The 23756-nt window shown below is 40.2% G+C and overlaps 1 protein-coding gene and 1 pseudogene across 3 annotated transcripts in view; both read left to right on the forward strand.

Moving 5' to 3' along the window:
- TSG101 (tumor susceptibility 101) overlaps positions 1-23756 on the forward strand; it is a 50898-nt gene that overhangs the window by 20853 nt on the left and 6289 nt on the right. For all 3 annotated transcript variants that reach the window (XM_033203952.1, XM_033203953.1, XM_033203954.1), the window contains 2 exons: positions 1236-1302; positions 5909-6000. In XM_033203952.1, coding sequence (XP_033059843.1) covers positions 1236-1302; positions 5909-6000 — 159 coding nt within the window. The remainder of the gene's footprint in view (positions 1-1235; positions 1303-5908; positions 6001-23756) is intronic.
- Positions 12599-14442, forward strand: LOC117079831 (annotated as a pseudogene).

A 23756-nucleotide genomic window follows, 5' to 3' on the forward strand; every position in this document is an offset into this window, starting at 1 on the left:
ACCTTTTCAGAAACAGATAGTCTCCTAAGCAACTTTTTTTTTTTTTTTTTTTTTTTTTTTTTGAGACGGAGTCTTGCTCTGTCGTCCAGGTTAGAGTGCAGTGGTGTGATCTGGGCTGACTGCAACCTCCACCTCCTGGGTTCAAGTGATTCTTGAGCCTTAGTCTCCTGAATAGCTGGGATTACAGGCCCCCACCACCATGCCCGGCTAATTTTTGTATTTTTAGTAGAGTCAGGGTTTCACCATTTTGGCTAGGCTGGTCTCGAACTCCTGACCTCAAGTAATCCGCCTCAGCCTCCCAAAGTGTTGGGATTATAGGCATGAGCCACCGCGGCTGGCCTGCAACATTTTTTTCCCCTAATTTCTTTGAGTTTTATGTTTACGTTGGAAGTGCAGTATTCAAGAAAGAGACCATACTGTTGTCACTGTTGCAATTCAGTTTTGTACTCAGTCACTGTAAGTCATATTAAACACTCTAGGGCTGATTCTTTATTCTTTTTTTTGTCAGTTAAAGTCAAGATTAACTTCTCTTTTTCTTCCTCTATGTTGATTAGCCTCTTGGCACCACTGATCTTAGTTCTTTGGCATTCATGTTCTCTTTAAAGAATATATAAAGTATTCTTTAAGCTTGCTGGATTTTAACCTTTTATCCCTAGTATTTCTGAGCTTTTGTTTTGTTTATTTATTTTGAGATGGGGTCTCACTCTGTCACCTAGACTAGTTTTTAATAGTCTGGATAATGTAGGTTTTGTATAGGACTTCTCATAGTAATTTGAAGTCTCTTAAAGTCTTCAAACAAGCCAACAAAATCAGCTGTACTAAAACTGGTCAACAGTTACAAAAGAAATATCAAAAGATTTATTAGATATAATAAAGAAGTTACTCTCTAAGAAGTTAACCTTGGACCAAAGGAGGCCAGAATTACCTTCCTCTAAATTTGAAGTTAAACCTGCTCTTATCTCAGGTTATAGACTTCTTGAGAACTTTAAAAGCTGACCAGGTTGACCTGTTTGCCAGTTCTTTTGGTTGGGGTTGTCGTAAGTATTGTAATTCATGTTTAATGATTTGAGGATTATGAAAGGGTAAGGTATTTGTTTTGTTTTGGTGCTGAGAATTGGATTTTTTAACTGTGTGAAATTTTGCTGTGTATTGACAGTGTGATGTATATCTTATTCAGTAGCCTACATATTCAGGCCTTGTATATTATTTTTACAATGTGAAAAAATTGTTTTTAGCTTCCTACATGCCAGGCATGCCAGGTGGAATCTCTCCATACCCATCCGGATACCCTCCCAATCCCAGGTAATGAAAAATTATCTTTTGAATAATTGTATTACAAATTTTTCTATTAGATTTAGAATCAAAATAATTTGCTAATTAGGGCATTAAAGTAAATTTAGTTGCAATTTAGTGGAAGATAAAATTTGGTTTATTGCTGGAATTTATTTATTTATTTATTTGAGACAGAGTCTTGCTCTGTTGCCTGGGCTGGAGTACAGTGGTGCAGTCTCAGCTCACTACAACCTCTACCTCCCGGGTTCAAGTGATTCTCCTGCCTCAGCCTCCCTAGCAGTTGGGACTACAGGCATGCGCCACCACGCCTGGCTAATTTTTGTATTTTTAGTAGAGACGGGATTTCACCATGTTGACCAGGATGGTCTCGAACTCCTGACCTTGTGATCCGCCTGTCTCAGCCTCCTGAAGTGCTGGGATTACAGGTGTGAGCTGCCGCGCCTAGCCTATGTCTTTTTGTTTTTTGTTTTTTGTTTTTTTGAGACGGAGTCTCGCTCGGTTGCCCGGGCTGGAGTGCAGTGGCCGGATCTCAACTCACTGCAAGCTCCGCCTCCTGGGTTTACGCCATTCTCCTGCCTCAGCCTCCTGAGTAGCTGGGACTACAGGCGCCCGCCACCTCGCCCGGCTAGTTTTTTGTATTTTTTAGTAGAGACAGGGTTTCACCATGTTAGCCAGGATGGTCTCGATCTCCTGACCTCGTGATCCACCCGTCTCGGCCTCCCAAAGTGCTGGGATTACAGGCTTGAGCCACCGCGCCCGGCCTTTTTTGTTTTTTTTAAGGAGGGTATTATAAAATATTTTTCCCCTTGGCTGAATTCATTATAACTAACATTCCATTAATATTTCAGCTATCTATACTAGATATACAAATTTCTTCAAAGGGAAATAACAAGGACTTCAAGGTCAAAAACCAATTGAGATCATCGTCATTACTCACCCCATTTCTTTCCTCTGTAAAATAAAAATGCAGCCCAGGAGCTACCTTTCTCTAGATTGAAAGAAACTCCTTTCAAACTATACACACACACCTTAAAATTCTAGCAATAAGGCCGGGTGCGGTAGCTCACACCTGTAATCCCAGCACTTTGGGAGGCTGATGCAGGCAGATCACCTGAGGTCCTGAGGTCAGGAGTTCAAGACCAGCCTGGCCAACACAGTGAAACTCCATCTCTACTAAAAATACAAAATTAGCTAGGCGTGGTGGCACATGCCTGTAATCCCAGCTCTTTGGGAAGCTGAGGTAGGAGATTTGCTTGAACCAGGAGGTGGAGGTTGCAGTAAGCCAAGATCGTGCCATTACCCTCCACCCTGGGCAACAGAGCAAGGATTCTGTCTCAAAACCGCACAACCTATCTTTTCTATACATTGCAGAAATCAATTAATAGTTCAGATAATGGGGTCAAACTTGTCGCGTGATATTTAATTCATAGACTACCTGTACTGTCAACCTTTATTCATTTAATAATAACATAGGTAACTAAATTTAATTCATAGACTACCTGTACTATCAGCCTTTATTATCCATTTAGTAATAACGTAGGTAACTAAATTAAATTAACAATGAAATCAGTCTGTTAATAACACACACTAGAAAGTCAATGATAAATAATTACTAACCCATGTTTTAAATGTATACTTGTTTCAGTGGTAATCTAGGAGTACTCTCCAAAGGTGGTCTTTGGGCTAACTTAAAATTCCACTCAGCGCTTTGGGACTGAGGTAGGAAGATGGCTTAAGCCCAGAAGTTGGAGACCAGCCTGGGCAACATAGTAGACCTCATGTCTACAAAAAAAATGAAGATTAGCCAGGCATGGTGGTGTGAACCTGTAGTCCCAGCTACTTGGGAGGGTGAGGTGGAAGGATCACTTGAACCTACAGCTCGAGGATGCAGTGAGCCATAATTGCACCACTGTACTCCAGCCTGGGCAACAGAGTGAGAACCTGTCTCAAAAAAAAAAAAAAAAAAAAAAGACTGGCATATACTGATGCCAAGATGAGACTTCCAGCTGCTCTAACAATTAGCAAGGAAAATTTAACTCTAACTCTTCTTAGTTTCATATAACCCAGTCATAATCCTCATGGATAAATGCAGCCAGATTTCTGAACACATGGCATAGGTAAATATATATATGTATATATATAATATCTAGGATTTTGAAAGTTAATTGAGCAAACATTTCATTTCTGGGTTGTCTTAATTTCACAACTTTTTGGAAGGTAATAAGCATTCTGTCACTTTGGATAGGTAAGCAGAGATTAGGAGAACATTTGTCAGGGACAATAGAGAAAGATTCCTTTGGTAGTAATATATAAGCAGGCTATATATTTTAGATTTCTTGAGGCCCTAAAATTTCTGATTAAGTTCTAGAAATGGAATCCTACCTGAAGCCTTGAAGTTAGAAGTCTTTCTACTGAACAATTGCTAGTAAAAAGGAGGTTTGGACATAAGAGGGAATAATTGTTGAAGATATGCTATTGAACTGGACTTCTGAACAATAAAGCTACAGATGGAGATGGAGATTTCTCTGAAGTTAATATCTGTAGGCTTAGAAGGGTTTTATACCAAGTTACAGAAAAATTCAGCAATGTGATCACATTGTCTTTGCAAAGGTGTGCAAAATGGGAGAAACTCCAGAAAAAAAGAGCAATTTATCCCAGTTTTCAAAAGGGTAGATTTAGAAATTTCAGTAAGATTGACATTTCTTTACAACATTATAGCATATATTACTGAAGAGACTAGAAGAAACAAAAGTACTGTGTTCAGTAGCCTCTAGCGTGTGTCCGCTAGGAACAAAAATGCTTTTTTTTTTTTCCTGATTTTGCTCTTACACTGATATATAAGAGAAGTACCATGATTACATTGAATCTTCAGCAGGTCATATATAAAACTTTGTTGAGGACAAGTTATGAAGTGGAGGCTGATAATACAAATAGGAGAATGTTTGAACCACTGCATTGAAAAAGGATTATTGACCATAAACTCAGAAGGAGCTCTCGCTCCAGTGCTCTAGGCTAGGTGTTTTTTTTTTTTTTTGAGACGGGGGCTTCACTGTATCACCCAGGCTGGAGTGCAGTGGCATAATCTCAGCTACTGTAGCCTCGACCTCCTGGGCTCAGGTGATCTTTCAACCTCAGCCTCCCGAGTAGCTACAGATGTGTGCCACCACACCTGGCTAATTTTTCTATTTTTGTAGCGATGGTTTCGCCATGTTGTCTAGGCTTTCCTTGAACTCCTGGACTCAAGTGATCCACCTGCCTCAGCCTCCCAAAATGCTAGGATTACAGGTGTGACCCATTGCACTCAGTCTGGGCTGGCTCTTCTTAATCAGTAATTTTAATGAGCTTGTAAAAGGCAAATGTCATAGAATTGACAATTGTAGGTAAAGTAGGATTAATTGAGATTTATTGTCCAACTAACCAGGCAGCCAGTAATCATCCTATTCTAATTTTCTTCTTCATTGTAAGGGAAACACTGACGAGTAAGCATTCAGAGGAAAGCAATTAGATCTGAAAATCATGTCCTGAGACAAATGGTTAAAGGAATTAAGAATATTTAGGGCCAGGCACGGTGGCTCACACCTGTAATCCCAGCACTTTGGGAGGCCGAGGCGGGTGGATCACAATGTCAGGAGATTGAGACCATCCTGGCTAACAGAGTGAAACCCCGTCTGTACTAAAAATACAAAAAATTAGCCGGGCATGATGTTGGGCGCCTGTAGTCCCAGCTACTCGGGAGGCTGAGGCAGGAGATTGGCATGAACCCGGGAGGTGGAGCTTGCAGTGAGCTGAGATCACACCACTGCACTCCAGCCTGGGCAACAGGGCGGGACTCCGTCTCAAAAAAAAAGAATATTTAACCTGAAGAAGAGAAGCTTGAGGGGAAAAATGTTAGACGTTCTCAAATATTTGAGTTTTAGGAGTCTCCAAATAGTTGAGTGATCTTCCAAAATGCAAATTTAGGACTCCTATTTATAAATTATATTGAAATGATGTTTAATGTTAAATAGAGAAAGATGACCCTTTGTCAGAGGTGTTATTTAGGTAAGAGATTGTTGCAAGGGTGATTGGAGTAGAATACCTCTAAGGAAAGTTCCTCTGACTTTGATATGAACACATGAATGACAGAAGGTTAGAAAAAAGGTTTTTTTTAAACTATTTAAATACGAGTTTGGTACGAATGTTATCAGAAGAGGAAAAGAAAACTGTTTTCGGGTTAAATATCCTCAAAGGTTACCAATAAGCCACAGGTAAAAATTAAATAGTATCATTTTCCCACAGACTGAGAAATCAGAAAAGTTCTGTCACAAATTACGTGTTGCTTCTGATGCTGTTGGATTGTCCTTAGAAATACTCTAGTTAGTTTCTGCTGTTATGAAGGTGACTCTCATATAACTGAGACCACGCAAGAGCATTTAACCGTTTAAGAGTAAATCCAGTGTCATTAATACAATTTCCATAGAACTTTAATTGAATAAACACTTGCAGCTCTAAAACTGTAAATTCATCAACTGGTAAAATAACCATATGTCAAGCTTAACTTCCTGAATGGGGTTCTTAAAAATACTATAACGTTGGGTCGTCTTAAATGTTAAATGTTTTTTGTCCTTGTCTTTAGTGGTTACCCAGGCTGTCCTTACCCACCTGGTGGTCCATATCCTGCCACAGCAAGTTCTCAGTACCCTTCCCAGCCTCCTGTGACCACTGTTGGTAAGTACCCGTGAAAACTTGTGTTCCTCCATATAAGCAAAGTCTAACTCCCTGTTGTGAAAACCACATTTCACTTGTGAAATTTTGGACTACTCTTTCTTCTTAGAGGAAAACCTATAATAGTGTACTATAATCTTAAAGTTGAAGCAAATGACTTATTATCATGTAAATGAACCTTCTACCAGGGCATGAACATAAATCTGATTAACTCATCAGATTTATTGATCACATAGTTTTATTTGTGAGCCAAACATGTGTTGAACTATTGGCAGATACATACATTTTCCTAGCTTGGTTATATGTGCAAACAGATCACCATCATTAAGAGAAGAAAGTAAAATGGGTTAATATGAGCAGGTCAAATAAGGCAAATTATTGAAGACCAGTAGTTTTTGCTTTTTGTGTTTGCTTATTAGCATTACCTGAAATATAATTTTCTTCAACTGAGAAAACTAAGGCAATAAGAGAATTTCTTTAGAGTCCAGCCTTCATCTATGCCTGTCTCCCACTTGCACCACCATATCTGCCTTCTCCATGTTAGCATAAGTTGGTTATCTTTGCTTCTATCTAAAACAGATTTCTCCACGAGACCTTATCCCCGCTAGTGTACTTGGGGCATCACTTTAGCAATTCCTTCCTCTCAAGTTTTATTCTCTACTGGATGACTCATCAGCATACAGAACCATGCCCTAAAAAAACTTTAAAGAGTCCTCCTCTTCAGACAAACATGGAAAAACATCTCATGCCCATGAAGAATTAATATTGTAAAAATGACTGTGTTACCCAAAGCAGTCTGCAGATTCAGTGCAATCTCTATCAAAATACCAATGTCATTGTTCATAGAAATAGAAAAAGCTATCACAAAATTTATGTGGAACCAAAAAAGAAGCCAAATAGCCAAAGTGATCTTGAGCTAAAAGAACAAAGCTGGAAGCATTATACTACCTGACTTCAAAATACATTACAAGGTTATAGTAACCAAAACAGCATGGTATTGGTATAAAAACAGAAACAGACCAATGGAACAGAATAAAGAACCTAGAAATAAATCCACATATTTACAGCCAACTGATTTTCAACAAAGGTGCCAAGAACATACATTGGGAAAGAGACATCATTGTCCATAAATGGTGGGAAACTGGATATCCATATGCAGAAGAATGAAACTGGACCCCTATCTTGCACTGCATACAGAAATCAACTTGAGATGGATTAAAGACTTAATGTAAGACCCAAAACTATAAAACTACTAGAAGAAGACATAGGGGAAACCCTTCAGGACATTGGCCTAGACAACCATTTTATAGTTAATATCTCAAAAGCAAAGTCAACAAAAATAGACTACTGAGATGATACTAAATTAAAAAGTTTCTGGGCCAGGTGCGGTGGCTCACGCCTGTAATCCCAGCACTTTGGGAGGCCGAGGCGGGTGAATCAATTGAGGTGAGGAGTTCAAAACCAGCCTGGTCAACATGGTAAAACCCTGTCTCTCCTAAAACTAAAAATGCAAAAATCTGGGCATGGTGGTGCACCTATGTAATCCCAGCGACTCAGGAGGCTGAGGCAAGAGAATTGCTTGAACCCACGAGGTGGAGGTTGCAGTGAGCCGAGATCGTGCCACTGCACTCCACCCTGGGCAACAGAGTGAGACCTTGTCTCAAAAAAAAGCTTCTGCACAACAAAGGAGATAGTCAACAAAGAGACAACCTGTTGAGTGGGAGAAAATATTTGCAAAGTACCCATCTGACAAGGGACTAATAAATATGCAAGGTATTCAAACCACTCAACAGTAAAACAAAAAACCATTAAAAGGTGGGCAAGGAACATGAATAGACATTTCTTAAAGGAAGATATACAAATGGCCAACAGGTACATGAAAAAATCCTCAATATCACTCATCATCAGGAAAATGCAGATAAAAACCACAAAGAAATATAATCTCCTAAGAGTTTGAATGGCCGTTATTAAAAAGATAAAAAAATGAAAAATAACAAATGCTAGTGAGGATGAGAAGAAAAGGTGACATACAGTGTTGGTGAGAATGTAAATTAAAGCCACCATGGAAAACAGTATGGTGATTTGTAAAAAAACTAAAATTAGAACTACCAGACACTTCAGCAATCCCACTCCTGGGTATTTATCCAAAGGAAAGGAAATCAGTATATTAAAGGAATACCTGTACTCCCATTATTATAGCAACAGTATTTATACTAGCTAAGATATGGAGTGAACCTAAGTATTTATCAGCAGATGAATGGATAAGGACAATGAGGTATATGTACACAATGGAATACTATTCAGCCATTAAAAAAGAATGAAAACATGTCATTGTAGCAACATGGATGGAATTGGAAATAATCTAGGCACAGAAAGACAAATACCAAATGTTCTCATGTGGGAGCTAAAAAACTTGATCTTCTGGAGGTAGACAGTAGAATGATAGACACCAGAGACTTAAGAAGTGTGTGTGGGTGGGATAGGGCTTATGAAGAAAGGTTGTTTAATGAGTACAAACATACAGTTAGATAGAAGGAATAAGTTCTGATGTTAGCAGAGTAGGGTGACTATAGTTAACAATGTATTATCTATTTCAAAATAGCTAGAAGACTTAAAATGTTCCCACCACATGGAAATGATAAATACTCAAGGTGATAGATACCCTAAATACCCTCACTTGATCATTACATTCTGTGCAGGTAACAAAATATCACGTTACCCACATAAATATGTACAAATATTATGTATCTAAACAATTTTTTTAGGCCGGGCACAGTGTCTCACGCCTGTAATCCCAGCACTTTGGAGGCCGAGGTGGGCGGATCATGAGGTCAGGAGTTTGAGACCAGCCTGGCCAACATGGTGAAACCCCGTCTCTACTTAAAATACAAAAAATTAGCCAGGCATGGTGGTGCATGCCTATAATCCTAGCTATTCAAGAAGCTGAGGCAGGCGAATTGCTTGAACCCTGGAGGCAGAGGTTGCAGTGAGCTGAGATCAGGCAACTACACTCCAGCCTGGGCAATGGAGCGGGACTCCATCTGGGGGAAAAAAAAATTTAAAAAAGAATCCTCTTCTCTATTCCACTTTTTCTGCCACCACTATTGGATATCTTTATTCTTCTCTGAATAACTCCTTGAAACAACTGTCTTTGTTATCTTCAATACCTCTTCTCCCTTTCTCTCGTAAACCTCCTCCTTTTGGACTTTTTCTCATAACATTTTGCTAAAACTGGTCATGATTACCAATAACCTTTTTGAGGTTATATCCAATGGATAGTTACTATCCTCATCTTGTCCTATTAGCAGCATTTCACACAGTTGGTTATTTCCTCCTTGATACACTTTCCTCTCGTTTTCCAAAACACCATGCTCACTTGATTTTCTTCCTGTCTCATGGGTACTCATACTTAGTCTTGCTCTGTTGCTCAGGCTGGAGTGCAGTAGTGCTGTCTGCCCACTGCAACCTCCATCTCCTGGGCTCAAGCGATCTTCCCACCTCAGCCTCTTGAGTAGCTACAATTGTAGACGTACACCACCATGCCCGGCTAATTTTTGTATTGCCCAGACTGGCCTTGAACTCCTGGATTCAAGTGATCCACCCACGTTGGCCTCCCGGATTACAGATGTGAGCTACTGCACCAGGCTCCCTTGTTCTTTTTGAAACTTAGCAGTTTCACTCTGTAGATTTTATTGTGTTTTATTTTATTTTAGAGACAGAGCTTCGCTCTGCCACCAGGCTGGAGTGCAGTGGCATGATCTTGGCTCACTGCAATCTCTGCCTCTTGGGTTCAAGCGATTCTCCTGCCTCAGCCTCCTGAGTAGCTGACACTACAGGCATGCACCACTGCACCCACTAATTTTTGCATTTTTAGTAGAGACGGGGTTTCACCATGTTAGCCAGGCTGGTCAAACTCCTAACCTCAGGTGATCCACCTGCCTCGGCCTCCCAAAGTGCTGGGATTACAGGCATGGGCCACCTCGCCCGGCCTGGATTTTAATTTTATGGTGTAATCTGAATTAAGAAAGATTTAAAATTTACCAAATGTTCAAGAATGTCAGTATATAGTACGGTACCCAGAAAAGAATGGTGTTCCACTCAGTGATACTTCCACATGTTACGAATTTATGTTTGAGGAATGTCAGTGGACTGTTTGGCCTCTTTATGAAGTCCCTTGGAGGGTGTACTCTCAACTATACTTTGCTTATGCCAGAATCTCCAGGTTTGTTTGATCTCTGTAGAGTCCTTTTACCAGAGTGCTGTAGATATCTTCAACCTCAGTTTACATAGTGTTTTGAAAACTCTAACTAGGGGAATGAGGACGTGATAGTCAGTGAATAATGAAGGAACAAACCGATTCACGTAGCAAAAAAAAAAAAAAAAAAAAACCTAACTGGTAGTATGCATTGAAACTTAACACAAAGATTCTTTTTCCTGTTACTATAGACGCAAAACATAAATTGACTATACCTATCTTAATCAGTTTCACATACAAGATCCCTGAAAAATAGTGGGTATGGATGGGCACCAGGTGAGCCACCACAAAGTTTCTCTACCATAACCACCACCCCTGCCCCGGCAAAAAAAGAGGAAGTTTAAAAGGCTTTGGCAGTTCCTTACTCCAGTCTCAGCAGAGTGTGAAAGTTCTCTTTTGAAGGCTTATTTTAAAAGCTATATAGATGATTGTAGTTGATTTATAGCTCTGAATCCTAGGCTTTAGGCCCTTAACATATACACAGTTTGACTTTTTACTAGTTGCAGTTAAATAATAATAAAACTGAAGAATAGGTGTTTATTCCCAGTTAAAGCCAATACCTACCACAGAATTTTTCTTGGTAAAACTTCATAAATACTGTATATTTCAACCTCTGAGTTTTAAAAATGTCATTTTAAGATTTTGTTTCTAAAACTCAAATAAACAAGGATCAGAAACAGTAAGTTTGGAAGGCTGCTATTAACAGAGATTCAGGGACCTTTGTTTTACCTTTATTAAAGTGTTGTTTAAAAATGTGGGAGTGGAAAACCCTGAAAATGCCACAGCTGAATGATTTGTTTCTGTAGTTTCCACTCTTTAGTCCATACTGTATATTTAGATAAAGAAAAGAAAAGGTAAAGAAAAATAAGAGCGCTTACCTGTTAATATTTCTTTGAGGATAGAAGCCAGTAAACATGACAAGTTTTTCTTGACTGTCTTATCCAATGCTGTTCTTCTCTCTGGTCATCTTAGATTAAGTGTTTGGCCTACAGAGGCTCTACTTTTGGCCGGGCACGGTGGCTCACGCCTGTAATCCCAGCACTTTGGGAGGTGAGGCGGGTGGATCACGAGGTCAGGAGATTGAGACCATCCTGGCTAACATGGTGAAACCCTGTCTCTACTAAAAATACAAAAAATTAGCCGGTCGTGGTGGCGGGTGCCTGTAGTCCCAGCTACCCAGGAGGCTGAGGCAGGAGAATGGTGTGAACCCAGGAGGCCAGAAACTCTTCTTCTTCTTGTTATAGCAGGTATAGAGAAAATTCAAATTTCTCCTAAGATGTTTGAGAAAAAAGTTTTGTTTGGTAAGTGTTCACAAAGTAGATGAGAATCTTCCACCAAATCTTTTTTCTTACTTGTTTGCATAAACAATATCTTAAAGTGGCGTGGTTCATCGAATTTTGAACTTTGATGAGTTTTTCTTTTACTTCTTTGAAAAACTCTGGGTTTTTCTTTTTCGACTTTTTAATTTCGGATCTTAGTTATAATTCCTTTTTTTTTTTTTTACAAAGTAGTTCGATTTTTAAAAGTTTAGATATACTTCACAGTGAAGTCTATGTGTGATGGAGATAAGACTAGGTCTAATCTTGATGTTTGTAGCTTCCTCAGGTGAACTATGACCTTTATAGGCCGAGCGACTGCTGCCTCGGCTTGGTTCCTATTTTGAGTGTTAATGGCTTTGGCTGGAGAGTCTTGGCAAGGACTTATTTGGTGATGTTATGGCAGCATTTGCTTGAACATATTCTGTAAAGAGAAATACAATGTAAATTCCAGGATTTAAATGTGTGTTTTTAAAAATAGGGGTTTAAAAATTTAGCATCAGTATAATTTGACCCATTAGACCAGATATAATAGCTTTAACAAAGCATGTTGTTGATGTGTTTATGTGTGAAAAATTCACTAACTATAAAAAGACCCTTAAGTTTTCATTAGTTCTGATAACTTCTGTGCCAATTAATGGAATACCACCACTGTTGCATGTGATTGAATGCTTAATTATAGTCATATCATTTAGGTACCTAATCTATGGGAGAAGGATTTTCCCTCCTATCTCACAAGAACCGTCATAAAATATCATACAGATTATAAGACAGGTTCTTTTAGAAAGGTTTTTAAAATTCCTTTTGCTAATGCATCCTTATACTATAAAATGGGAACTAATGAAATCTTCAGTAGTCATCATTTCATGAATCACCCTTTGGATATGAAATTCTAAACCAAACTCTTGTAGAAATTGGCTTTTTCACTTTAAAGGACTTTTTCAGTACAGTAAAAGAAATTAGAGATTTTTATTTGGTCTAAATTCTGTCCAGATGACTGAACAGCTAAGACTTTAATTCATAATAAGTCCGTGAAAGGGAGCTCACTCTCTGACATATTTTAATCTGTATGTTCAGTGAGTGTGGAAAGATGTGTTGCCTTTTTACATAGCCTTATTTGAAGGAGACCGACTTACTCTACAAATTGCCATGAAGAACAAGTTCTTGATTAGGTAAGAAAATACCCTTTAGTTAAGTACCTGTAAAGTTTGGAAGTTCACAAAACCACCTTCACTTCTGACACTCATTGCAAGTTCAGGGTTTCCCAAGGCCACCCTAAGATTCTATAATTATCTAGAAGGACTTTAAAAGCTCACTGAAAGCTGTTATACTCACAGTTATGACTTATGGCAAAAGATACAGATTAAAATAGGCTAAGACACTTGTGCAACCCAGAAAGTTCCGAGTGCAACGCTTCTAGTTGTCTTCTCCCAGTAGAGTCATAGGCGGTGCTGATTTTTCCCAGTAACAGTATATATCATTTTGCATGGAGTATTACCGATCAAGGTAGCTCACCTGAGCCTTGGGTCTAGAGTTTTTATCAGGGCTTGGTCATATAGACACCGCTGACTGCCTATGAGTTGCCCTTTAGTCTCCAGCTCCTCCAGAGGTTGAGCTGTTAACTATCACTGCATGGCCCAAAGAGCCCCCCATAAATCACATTGTTAGACTGTCTGGTATAAATACAGGACACTCAAATTAGTCAGGAAGTTCCAAGGGCTTAGAAATCACCCCCAGGAGCCAAGGGCAAAGGCATGGCCCCTCTTTGGGTAAAGTTAATTCTTGACTACACAGAACCGAGTTATAAGGTATTTTGCCTTATTTTGCTTGAACTTTAAAAATATCTGAATACAGGAGCTGCTGCCACCATCGCTGCAGCAACGGCAGGCGCTGCAGCAACGGCAGGCACTGCCACCGCTGCCTGAGGAGTGGGCTTGGGAAGGAAGTGGTCACCTCGCTCGGAGCTTTTTCGGAAGTATCCTTGTCCCTTGCAGCCCTCCCACAGGAATGACAGTGGACAAAAGTCAGCTGGTACAGAAAGCCAGCTCACTGAGCAGGCTGAGTGCTGTGATGATATGGCTGTAGCCATGAAGGCAGTCAGGGAACAGAGGCATGAATTCTCCAACAAAGAGAGAAATCTCTTTATTGCTTACAAGAATGTGATAGGTGCCTGCCGCTCTTTCTGGCGTGTCACTCCAGCATTGAGCAGAAAACAGAGGAAAGAGAAGAAGCCGCAGGTGGGCAGAGAGTACCATGAGAAGATGGAGGCAGAACTGCAGGACATCTGCAATGACATTCTGGAGCTGTTGGACAAATATCTTACTCCCAATTCTATACAACCAGAGAGAAAGGTGTTCTACTTGAAAATGAAAGGAGATTATTTTAGGTATCTTTCTGAAGTGGCATCTGGAGACAACAAACAAACCACTATGTTGAACTTCCAGCAGGCTTACCAGGAACCATTTGAAATTAGTAAGAAAGAAGAAATATAGCCTACACATCCAATTTGACTTGGTCTGGCACTTAATTTCTCAGTCTTTTACTATGAGATTCTAAACTCTACTGAAAAGGCCTGCAGCCTGGCAAAAACAGCATTTGATGAAGCAATTGCTGAATTGGATACACTGAATGTAGAGTCTTATAAAGACAGTACTCTGATCATGCAGTTACTTAGGGACAGTCTCACTCTGTAGACCTCAGAAAACCAGGGAGATGAAGGAGATGCTGTGGAGGGAGATAACTAATGTCTCTTGTGCTTTGTGATCTGTTCAGTGTCACTCTGTACCCTCCACATATATCCCTTGTGTGATAAAACATAAAGAATCGTACATTGACTTGCGATTTTTCACAGCCTCAGCCTAGCAAAAATGGTTCATGGGATAAACAGCTGGTATTTGTATGCTAAAACAATTGGTCACATAAATGCCACGGCATTGTGAAGTTTTTATTTTGATTAACATTGACAGGATTAAGTGTATTTAATTTTTAAAAAATTCAATACTTCTGATTATGGGGTTTTATAATTTAGCAAAACTCTTACTTGTAGAAAAAATAGACCTGAATGGTCTTTGTTCCAAGATGGCCGAATAGGAATAGCTCCAGTCTACAGCTCCCAGCATGAGTGGGGCAGAAGACAGGTGATTTCTGCATTTCCAGCTGAGCTTTGGAAAGAGTAGTGGTTCTCCTGGCATGGAGTTTGAGATGGGACAACAGAGAGACTGCCTCCTCAAGTGGGTCCCTGACCCCTGAGTAGCCCAACTGGGAGGCACCTCCCAGTAGGGGCCGACTGACACCTCATACAGCCAGGTGCCCCTCTGAGACGAAGCTTCCAGAGGAACGATCAGGCAGCACCATTTGCTGTTCTGCAATATTCGTGGTTCTGCAGCCTCCACTGGTGATACCCAGGCAAACAGGGTCTGGAGTGGACCTCCAGCAAACTCCAGCAGACCTGCAGCTGAGGGTCCTGACTGTTAGAAGGAAAACTAACAAACAGAAAGGACATCCACACCAGAACCCCATCTGTACGTCACCATCATCAAAGACCAAAGATAGGTAAAACCGCAAAGATGGGGAGAAACCAGAGCAGAGCAGAAAAGCTGAAAATTCTAAACGTCGAGCGCCTCCTCGTCTCCAAGGGAACGCAGCTCCTTGCCAGCAATGGAACAAAGCTGGAAGGAGAATGACTTTGACGAGTTGAGAGAAGGCTTCAGAAGATTAGTAATAACAGAATTCTCCAAGCTAAAGGAGGATGTTGCAACCCATTACAAAGAAGCTAAAAACCTTGAAAAAAGATTAGACGAATGGCTAACTAGAATAAACAGCATAGAGAAGACCTTAAATGACCTGATGGAGCTGAAAACCATGGCACAAGAACTACGTGATGCATGTACAAGCTTCAGTAACCGATTCGATCAACTGGAAGAAGGGGTGTCAGTGATTTAAGATCTAATGAATGAAATGAAGCAAGAAGAGAAGTTTAGAGAAAAAAAGAGTAAAAAGAAACGAACAAAGCCTCCAAGAAATATGGGACTATGTGAAAAGACCAAATCTACGTCTGATGGGTGTACCTGAAAGTGACGGGGAGAATGGAACCAAGTTGGAAAACACTCTGCAGGATATTATCCAGGAGAACTTCCCCAACCTAGCAAGGCAGGCCAACATTCAAATTCAGGAAATACAGAGAATGCCACAAAGATACTCCTCGTGAAGAGCAACCCCAAGACACAAAATTGTCAGATTCACCAAGGTTGAAATGAAGGAAAAAATGTTAAGGGCAGCCAGAGAGAAAGGTCGGATTACCCACAAAGGGAAGTCCATCAGACTAACATTGGATTTCTTGGCAGAAACTCTACAAACCAGAAGACAGTGGGGGCCAATATTCAACATCCTGAAAGGAAAGACTTTTCAACCCATAATTTTATATCCAGCCAAACTAAGCTTCATAAATGAAGGAGAAATAAAATCCTTTACAGACAAGCAAATGATGAGAGATTTTGTCACCACCAGGACTGGCTTACAAGAGCTCCTGAAGGAAGCACTAAACATGGAAATATCAGAGCAGAACTGAAGGAGATAGAGACACAAAAAACCCTTCAAAAAAATCAGTTAATCCAGGAGCTGGTTTTTTTGAAAAGATCAACAAAATTGATAGACCGCTAGCAAGACTAATAAGAAAAGAGAGAAGAATCAAATTGACACAATAAAAAATGATAAAGGGGATATCATCACCGATCCCACAGAGATACAAACTACCATCAGAGAATACTATAAACACCTCTACGCAAGTAAACTAGAAAATCTAGAAGAAATGGATAAATTCCTAGACACATACACCCTCCTAAGACTAAACCAGGAAGAAGTTGAATCCCTGAATAGACCAATAACAGGCTCTGAAATTGAGACAATAATTAAGAGCCTACCAACCAAAAAAAGTCTAGGACCAGACGGATTCACAGCTGAATTCTACCAGCGATACAAAGAGGAGCTAGTACCATTCCTTCTGAAACTATTCCAATCAATAGAAAAAGAGGGAATCCTCCCTAACTCGTTTTATGCGGCCAGCATCATCCTGATACCAAAGTCTGGCAGAGACACAACAAAAAAAGAGAATTTTAGACCAGTATCCCTGATGAACATCGATGCAGAAATCCTCAATAAAATGCGGGCAAACCGAATCCAGCAGCACATCAAAAAGCTTATCCACCATGATCAAGTGGGCTTCATCCCTGGGATGCAAGGCTGGTTCAACATATGCAAATCAGTAAATGTAATCCATCATATAAACAGAACCAAAGACAAAAACCACATGATTATCTCAATAGATGCAGAAAAGGCCTTTGACAAAATTTAACAGTGCTTCATGCTAAAAACTCTCAATAAATTAGGTATTGATGGAACATATCTCAAATAGTAAGAGCTACTTATGACAAACCCACAGCCAATATCATACTGAATGGGCAAAAACTGGAAGCATTCCCTTTGAAAACTGGCACAAGACAGGGATGCCCTCTCTCACCACTCCTATTCAAAATAATGTTAGAAGTTCTGGCCAGGGCAGTCAGGCAGGAGAAAGAAAGAAAGGGTATTCAGTTAGGAAAAGAGGAAGTCAAATTGTCCCTGTTTGCAGATGATGAGATTGTATATTTAGAAAACCCCATCGTCTCAGCCCAAAATCTCCTTAAGCTGATAAGCAACTTCAGCAAAGTCTCAGGATACAAAATCAATGTGCAAAAATCACAAGCATTCCTACACACCAATAACAGACAAACAGAGAGCCAAATCATGAGTGAACTCCCATTCACAATTGCTTCAAAGAGAATATAATACCTAGGAATACAACTTTCAAGGGATGTGGAGGACCTTTTCAAGGAGAATTACAAACCACTGCTCAATGAAATAGGACACAAAGGGAAGAACATTCCATGCTCATGGATAGGAAGAATCAATATTGTGAAAATGGCCATACTGCCCAAGGTAATTTATAGATTCAGTGCCATCCCCATCAAGCTACCAATGACTTTCTTCGCAGAATTGGAAAAAACTAAAGTTCATATGGAACCAAAAAAGAGCCCACATTGCCAAGACAATCCTAAGCCAAAAGAACAAAGCTGGAGGCATCACGCTACCTGACTTCAAACTATACTACAAGGCTACAGTAACCAAAACAGCATGGTACTGGTACCAAAACAGACATATAGACCAATGGAACAGAACAGAGCCCTCAGAAATAATACCACACATCTACAACCATCTGATCTTTGACAGACCTGAGAAAAACAAGAAATGGGGAAAGGATTCCCTATTTAATAAATGTGCTGGGAAAACTGGCTAGCCATAAGTAGAAAGCTGAAAGTGGATCCCTTCCTTACACCTTATACAAAAATTAATTCAAGATGGATTAAAGACTTAAATGTCAAACCTAAAACCATAAAAACCCTAGAAGAAAACCTAGGCAATACCATTCAGGACATAGGCATGGGCAAGGACTTCATGTCTAAAACACCAAAAGCAATGGCAACAAAAGCTAAAATTGACAAATGGGATCTAATTAAAGAGCTTCTGCACAGCAAAAAAAAACTACCATTAGAGTGAACAGGCAACCTACAGAACGGGAGAAAATTTTTGCAATCTACCCATCTGACAAAGGGCTAATATCCAGAATCTACAAAGAACTGAAACAAATTTACAAGAAAAAAATCAACCCCATCAAAAAGTGGGCAAAGGATATGAACAGACACTTTTCAAAAGAAGACATTTATGCCTCCAACAGACACATGAAAAAATGCTCATTATCACTGGCCATCAGAGAAATGCAAATCAAAACCACAATAAGCTACCATCTCACGCCAGTTAGAACGGCGATCATTAAAAAGTCAGGAAACAACAGGTGCTGGAGAGGATGTGGAGAAATAGGAACACTTTTACACTGTTGGTGGGACTGTAAACTAGTTCAACCATTGTGGAAGACAGTGTGGCGATTCCTCAAGGATCTAGAACTAGAAATACCATTTGACCCAGCAGTCCCATTACTGGGGATATACCCGAAGGATTATAAATCATGCTACTATAACAGCACATGCACACATATGTTTATGGCGGCACTATTCACAATAGCAAAGACTTGGAACCAACCCAAATGTCCATCAATGAGAGACTGGATTAGGAAAATGTGGCACGTATACACGATGGAATACTATGCAGCCATAAAAAAGGATGAGTTCATGTCCTTTGCTGGGACATGGATGAAGCTGGAAACCATCATTCTCAACAAACTGTCACAAGGACAGAAAACCAAACACCGCATGTTCTCACTCATAGGTGGGAATTGAACAATGAGAACACTTGGACACAGGATGGGAAACATCACACACTGGGGCCTGTTTTGGGGTGGAGGGATGGGGGAGGGATAGCATTAGGAGATATGCCTAATGTAAATGATGACTTAGTGGATGTGGACTTAGTGCCACACCAACATGGCACATGTATACATATGTAACAAACCTGCACATTGTGCACATGTACCCTAGAACTTAAAAGTATAATAATAATTTTTAAAAAAGGAAATTAAGAGAAAGAAAAAGTTTAATTCTTAATAAGAGAAAAACTAGAAATCATTGAGAGGACAGTCAAAATCAAAAGGTGTTTTTTAAGAGAAACAGAAAAACACCTAATAAAATTGAGTTGCTTTTAGTAAAATTGCTCAAGACAAAATGAAATCATGAATAAATAATAATGAAAGAGAATATTAGACTTTTTAATCCTCCAAATACAAGTCTTATTTAATATTTGTAAAAAAAAAAAAATAGACCTGAATTATGTGTAACTTTTTGGAAAGTTTAATCTGATATCAAAATCATTAAAATACAATTCTGTTGTAAAGTTGTACAGAAGGTTATAGAGATTATATTGTGATGCTGGAACTTGGAGTGAGACACACATCATTTGGCATTTGAGTTTAATGGTCATTCACAGTAATGCTGCCTGTTGTTTGGAGCTTAAAGACACTTGACCTGTTTGGGCTGTTGCCACTCAAAAGTTCATGACCACAGATGTCCACAGTGTCTTCCTCTGAAGAAACTCGAAACCTGGAATTTAAATTCTTTGTGGCAGATAACTGGCTTATGACACCTTAAAAAGTTCAAGTGCTCATGTAATACAACTGACTAAATCCCCTTTCCTACTGCAATGTGTTCACTATGTTACCAATTTGCAACTTGTGCTTCAATAATGGAATCTATTTTCATTAACACTAGCCAAAGAAAAAAGCCGTGTTTTATGAATGACCTTATCTGCTTCCTGGATAATACCTTTAAGAATAACCTTCTGAGTCAGGCGTGGGGGTGCATGCATATAGTCCTAACTACTTGGGAGACTGAAGCAGGAGGATTACCTGAGCGTAGGAGTTTAAGGCTGCAGTGCCTTTTGGCTGCACCTGTGAATAACTGCACTGCAGCCTGGGCAACATAGGGAGACCTCATCTCAAAAAAAAAAAAAAAAAGAATGATGTTCTGTAGAGATTACCTTTCACTTGAGGAGTACTCAGTTTTCAGGTTCTTTGTGGCATGTGACTTTCAAATTTTGAAATCTAAACTTTTTTTTTTTTTTTTTTTTGAGCTGGAGTCTTGCTCTTTTGTCAGGCTGGAGTGCAGTGGTGTGATCTTGGCTCGCTGCAGCTTCCGCCTCCCAGATTCCAGCGATTCTCCTGCCTCAGCCTCCCAAGTAGCTGGGACTACAGGCACACACCACCATCCCCAGCTAATTTTTGTATTTTTAGTATATATGGGGTTTCACCATGTTGGCCAGGATGGTCTCGATCTCTTGACCGCATGATCCATCCTCCTTGGCCTCCCATAGTGCTGGGATTACAAGCATGAGCCACCGCACCCGGCCCCCCACTATCCTTTTTGACTGTTGACTTTGGTTTTATCTTCCTTTCTAAATTTCTGTCCCTCTGCTTCCTTACTTTTTTTGCTTTTTGAATTCTGTCTTTATCTGCTTTTTTCACTTTTTAATGCTGTATATGGGCAGGGGAGAGAGACATTAGTGAGCACCTTGGTGAGCAAGCCTGGCTTTAAAGACTTGAGAAGAGCCTCTGGCACCAGAGCTCTGTCTTCCTCCAGTTCTCAACACGATGTTGCTCTCCAGTCTTACCAGGATCTGAATCAAGAAAGTATTTTTAAATATCCCTGACTTCTCCCTGTATTGAGGCTGGCCCTGATCATGCTTTTTAGTGCCCCTCACCAGGTCTTCCAGTTGCACTCATCCAGCTCAGCTCTCAGATCTGTTTTAATGAGACCCTGTATTCAGGGAAGTTGCATGGACACTGCAGTGGAGAGAATTGATAATAGGGCCATCAGTCTCACAATATCACCCCTCTACCTTTAACATTCCACTTAGCTGTAGAGTCCATCTGTTTGTCCATCTGCTGAAATGAGAAAAGAAAAACTCATACACTGATTTAAAACAAACCAAAGAAAGATAAAACAAAAATCCCACCTTTCTAGCTGAACAAAAATGTGCAGTTAATAGTTGGCCCTTGAAAATAAAGTAGTGAATGTGGAACTGAGCCTGTTTGTATATCTGGTAGCTCTTTTCTTGCTTTGTTTTTCCTTAACCAGTTTTCTGTCTAACATTTTCTTCTGTGATGATTATATTGCCTAGCAAGCACACCCATGGTTATGAAAATAGTATAGCAAAAAAGAAAAATCCCCAGTTATTGATGTACTAGGTTTGTGTATGTCTTTTAAACAGTTCTAGTTTCCCCTTACACAGAATAATCAGGAAAAGTGTAAAAATTCAAAGTGAAATAAAAATTTTAGGCCAGGCGGGGTGGCTCAAGCCTGTAATCCCAGCACTTTGGGAGGCCGAGACGGGCGGATCACGAGGTCAGGAGATCGAGACCATCCTGGCTAACCCGGTGAAACCCCGTCTCTACTAAAAAAATACAAAAAACTAGCCGGGTGAGGTAGCGGGCCCCTGTAGTCCCAGCTACTCGGGAGGCTGAGGCAGGAGAATGGCATAAACCCGGGAGGCGGAGCTTGCAGTGAGCTGAGATCCGGCCATTGCACTCCAGCCTGGGCGACAGAGCCAGACTCCGTCTCAAAAAAAAAAAAAAAAAAAAATTTTATCAGTTAAAAACAAAAAATACCTGAATACAAAAAAAAAATTAAGATCTGCCAAAAGCTTCCTGCCTGATACTGTAATATTGAAGATGAGATGGGCAACATGTAGCAATGGAAAAGGAGGATGTATGCTCACTGAAGCATGAGCTGGGCCATCACTCCTGTTACAAACCAGGTATTATAGCAGATTCCTATACTTTGAGGTTTTTTGTTTCTTTCATTTTTTTTTTTTTGCAATAGCAAATAGGTGGGATGCCAGGCACAGTGGCTCATGCCTGTAATCCCAGCACTCCAGGAGGCTGAGGCAGGAGGATAGCTTGAGCCTGGAATTCGAGACCAGCCTAAGCAACGTTGTGAGACTACCTCTCTACTAGAAAAAACATTTTAATGGTTACAGCAAAGATCTAATAGTTATTCTTCCTTGTGTTAAGGTGTTTTAGTAGTTTTCTCAAACTGTATTGGAGTTTACATTTTTTCTCATCCTTCGAATTTGTTGTGAGAGACCAAAATTATAAATCAGTTTTCCCCTCCCTGGCAAAAATGGAAACCAAAGCAAGTCCAAGAGATTGAATTATGGTAATTACGGTAATATTCTTTGCTAAAGACTTTGGATGTTCCCTTGGGGACAGAAATGTTTAAAGAATTTAACTGCCGAAGGGGCTTAGCACTGAATTTGGTGGCTGGTTGGGCAGAATTGTTTGAAGAAAGTGAAGCAGTGATAGTGCTGATGATGCAAGATTTTCTTCTCAGTCACTCTGCAAGCCAGGGCCTCTGACCAGCGACACCCTGCCTGGGCCTCCCTCCACCATGCTTCCTGCTGCAGGAGACAGCCCTCCCACTCGGCCCACTTGGGCCGAGTCTGGCTTACCCACTGGTTCCCAAGTTCTTGTCCTGTGCCCAGAAAGAATGAGGATGCACTGACAATCAAAGCGTGAGCAAGACAGGGAGTTTTATTGAGTGATGAAATAGCTTTCAGTGGAAAGGAGACACAGGGGTGGTTCCCCTACCCAAAGGTGGGAAAGTTCCCACTAAGTGGCTGAGTCCTGGGGCTTCTTAGGGTCTCTTAGGAAGTCAGGGTAGGCCATAGGTAGTATTGGAAAAGGCAACATTTGATTGGTTAAAAGGCATTATTTAGAAGGAATCAATGGGAAAGGGTGGGCAAACAGGAATAGAAGTTCTCACTCTATGTCAGGGGTTTCATCCGGAACCTACAGTCTTTCAGCCTTCAGGCTGTTTTTGGCTTGAAGGTGGGGTTTCACCGGGAACCCACCCCATCTGCCCAGGCATTTGGCTGCCTCCTGTTGCTGTTACTGAAATCCATAATTTTATTTATTTTTTATATTTTATTTTGAGATGGAGTCTCGCTTTGTCGCCCAGGCTGGAGTGCAATGGCACGATCTCAGCTCACTTCTACCTCCGTCTCCTGGGTTCAAGCGATTCTCCTGCCTCAGCCTCCTGAGTAGCTGGGATTACAGGCGCATGCCACCACGCCCAGCTAATTTTTGTATTTTTAGTAGAAACGTGGTTTCACCATGTTGGTCAGGCTGGTCTCGAACTGTGATCTGCCCTCCTCGGCCTCCCAAAGTGCTGGGATTACAGGCTTGAGCCACTGCACCTGACCTTGGAAATCCATAATTTTAAATATTTCACTCTAGTAATGACTTTTCAGCACTCTTTCCAACCACATGCCTTCAAAGCAGTAGAGTTTTAGCAGTTCACTTTTCTGATTTTCAGGTAGTAGAGATATTGATGAGTTCTTTCATTTGGCTTAATACCACCTTACTATTTATTTTTGAGCGCTTGTATATTTATAAACGATTTTAATAATTACCTTCTTCTACATTCCAGCAGAAGGCAAGAGAAGGGAAGTTTCCAAAAAAGCACATCCTAAGGACTTCTAACCATCTGAGCCTTTTCTCTAGGACTCCTAGAAGATAACCAATTCTGTTGATTTCAGGAAATCATTCAGCAACAGTTTGCCACCCTTAACATTTAGGATTTAGGCTGCATAATAAGGATTATAGAGTCCTTTCCTTCAGAAAATAGATTTTTAAACTAATAAGTGTA

Source organism: Trachypithecus francoisi, unplaced genomic scaffold (assembly GCF_009764315.1).
Source record: "Trachypithecus francoisi isolate TF-2019V2 unplaced genomic scaffold, Tfra_2.0 Lachesis_group8, whole genome shotgun sequence".
Lineage (NCBI taxonomy): Eukaryota > Metazoa > Chordata > Mammalia > Primates > Cercopithecidae > Trachypithecus > Trachypithecus francoisi.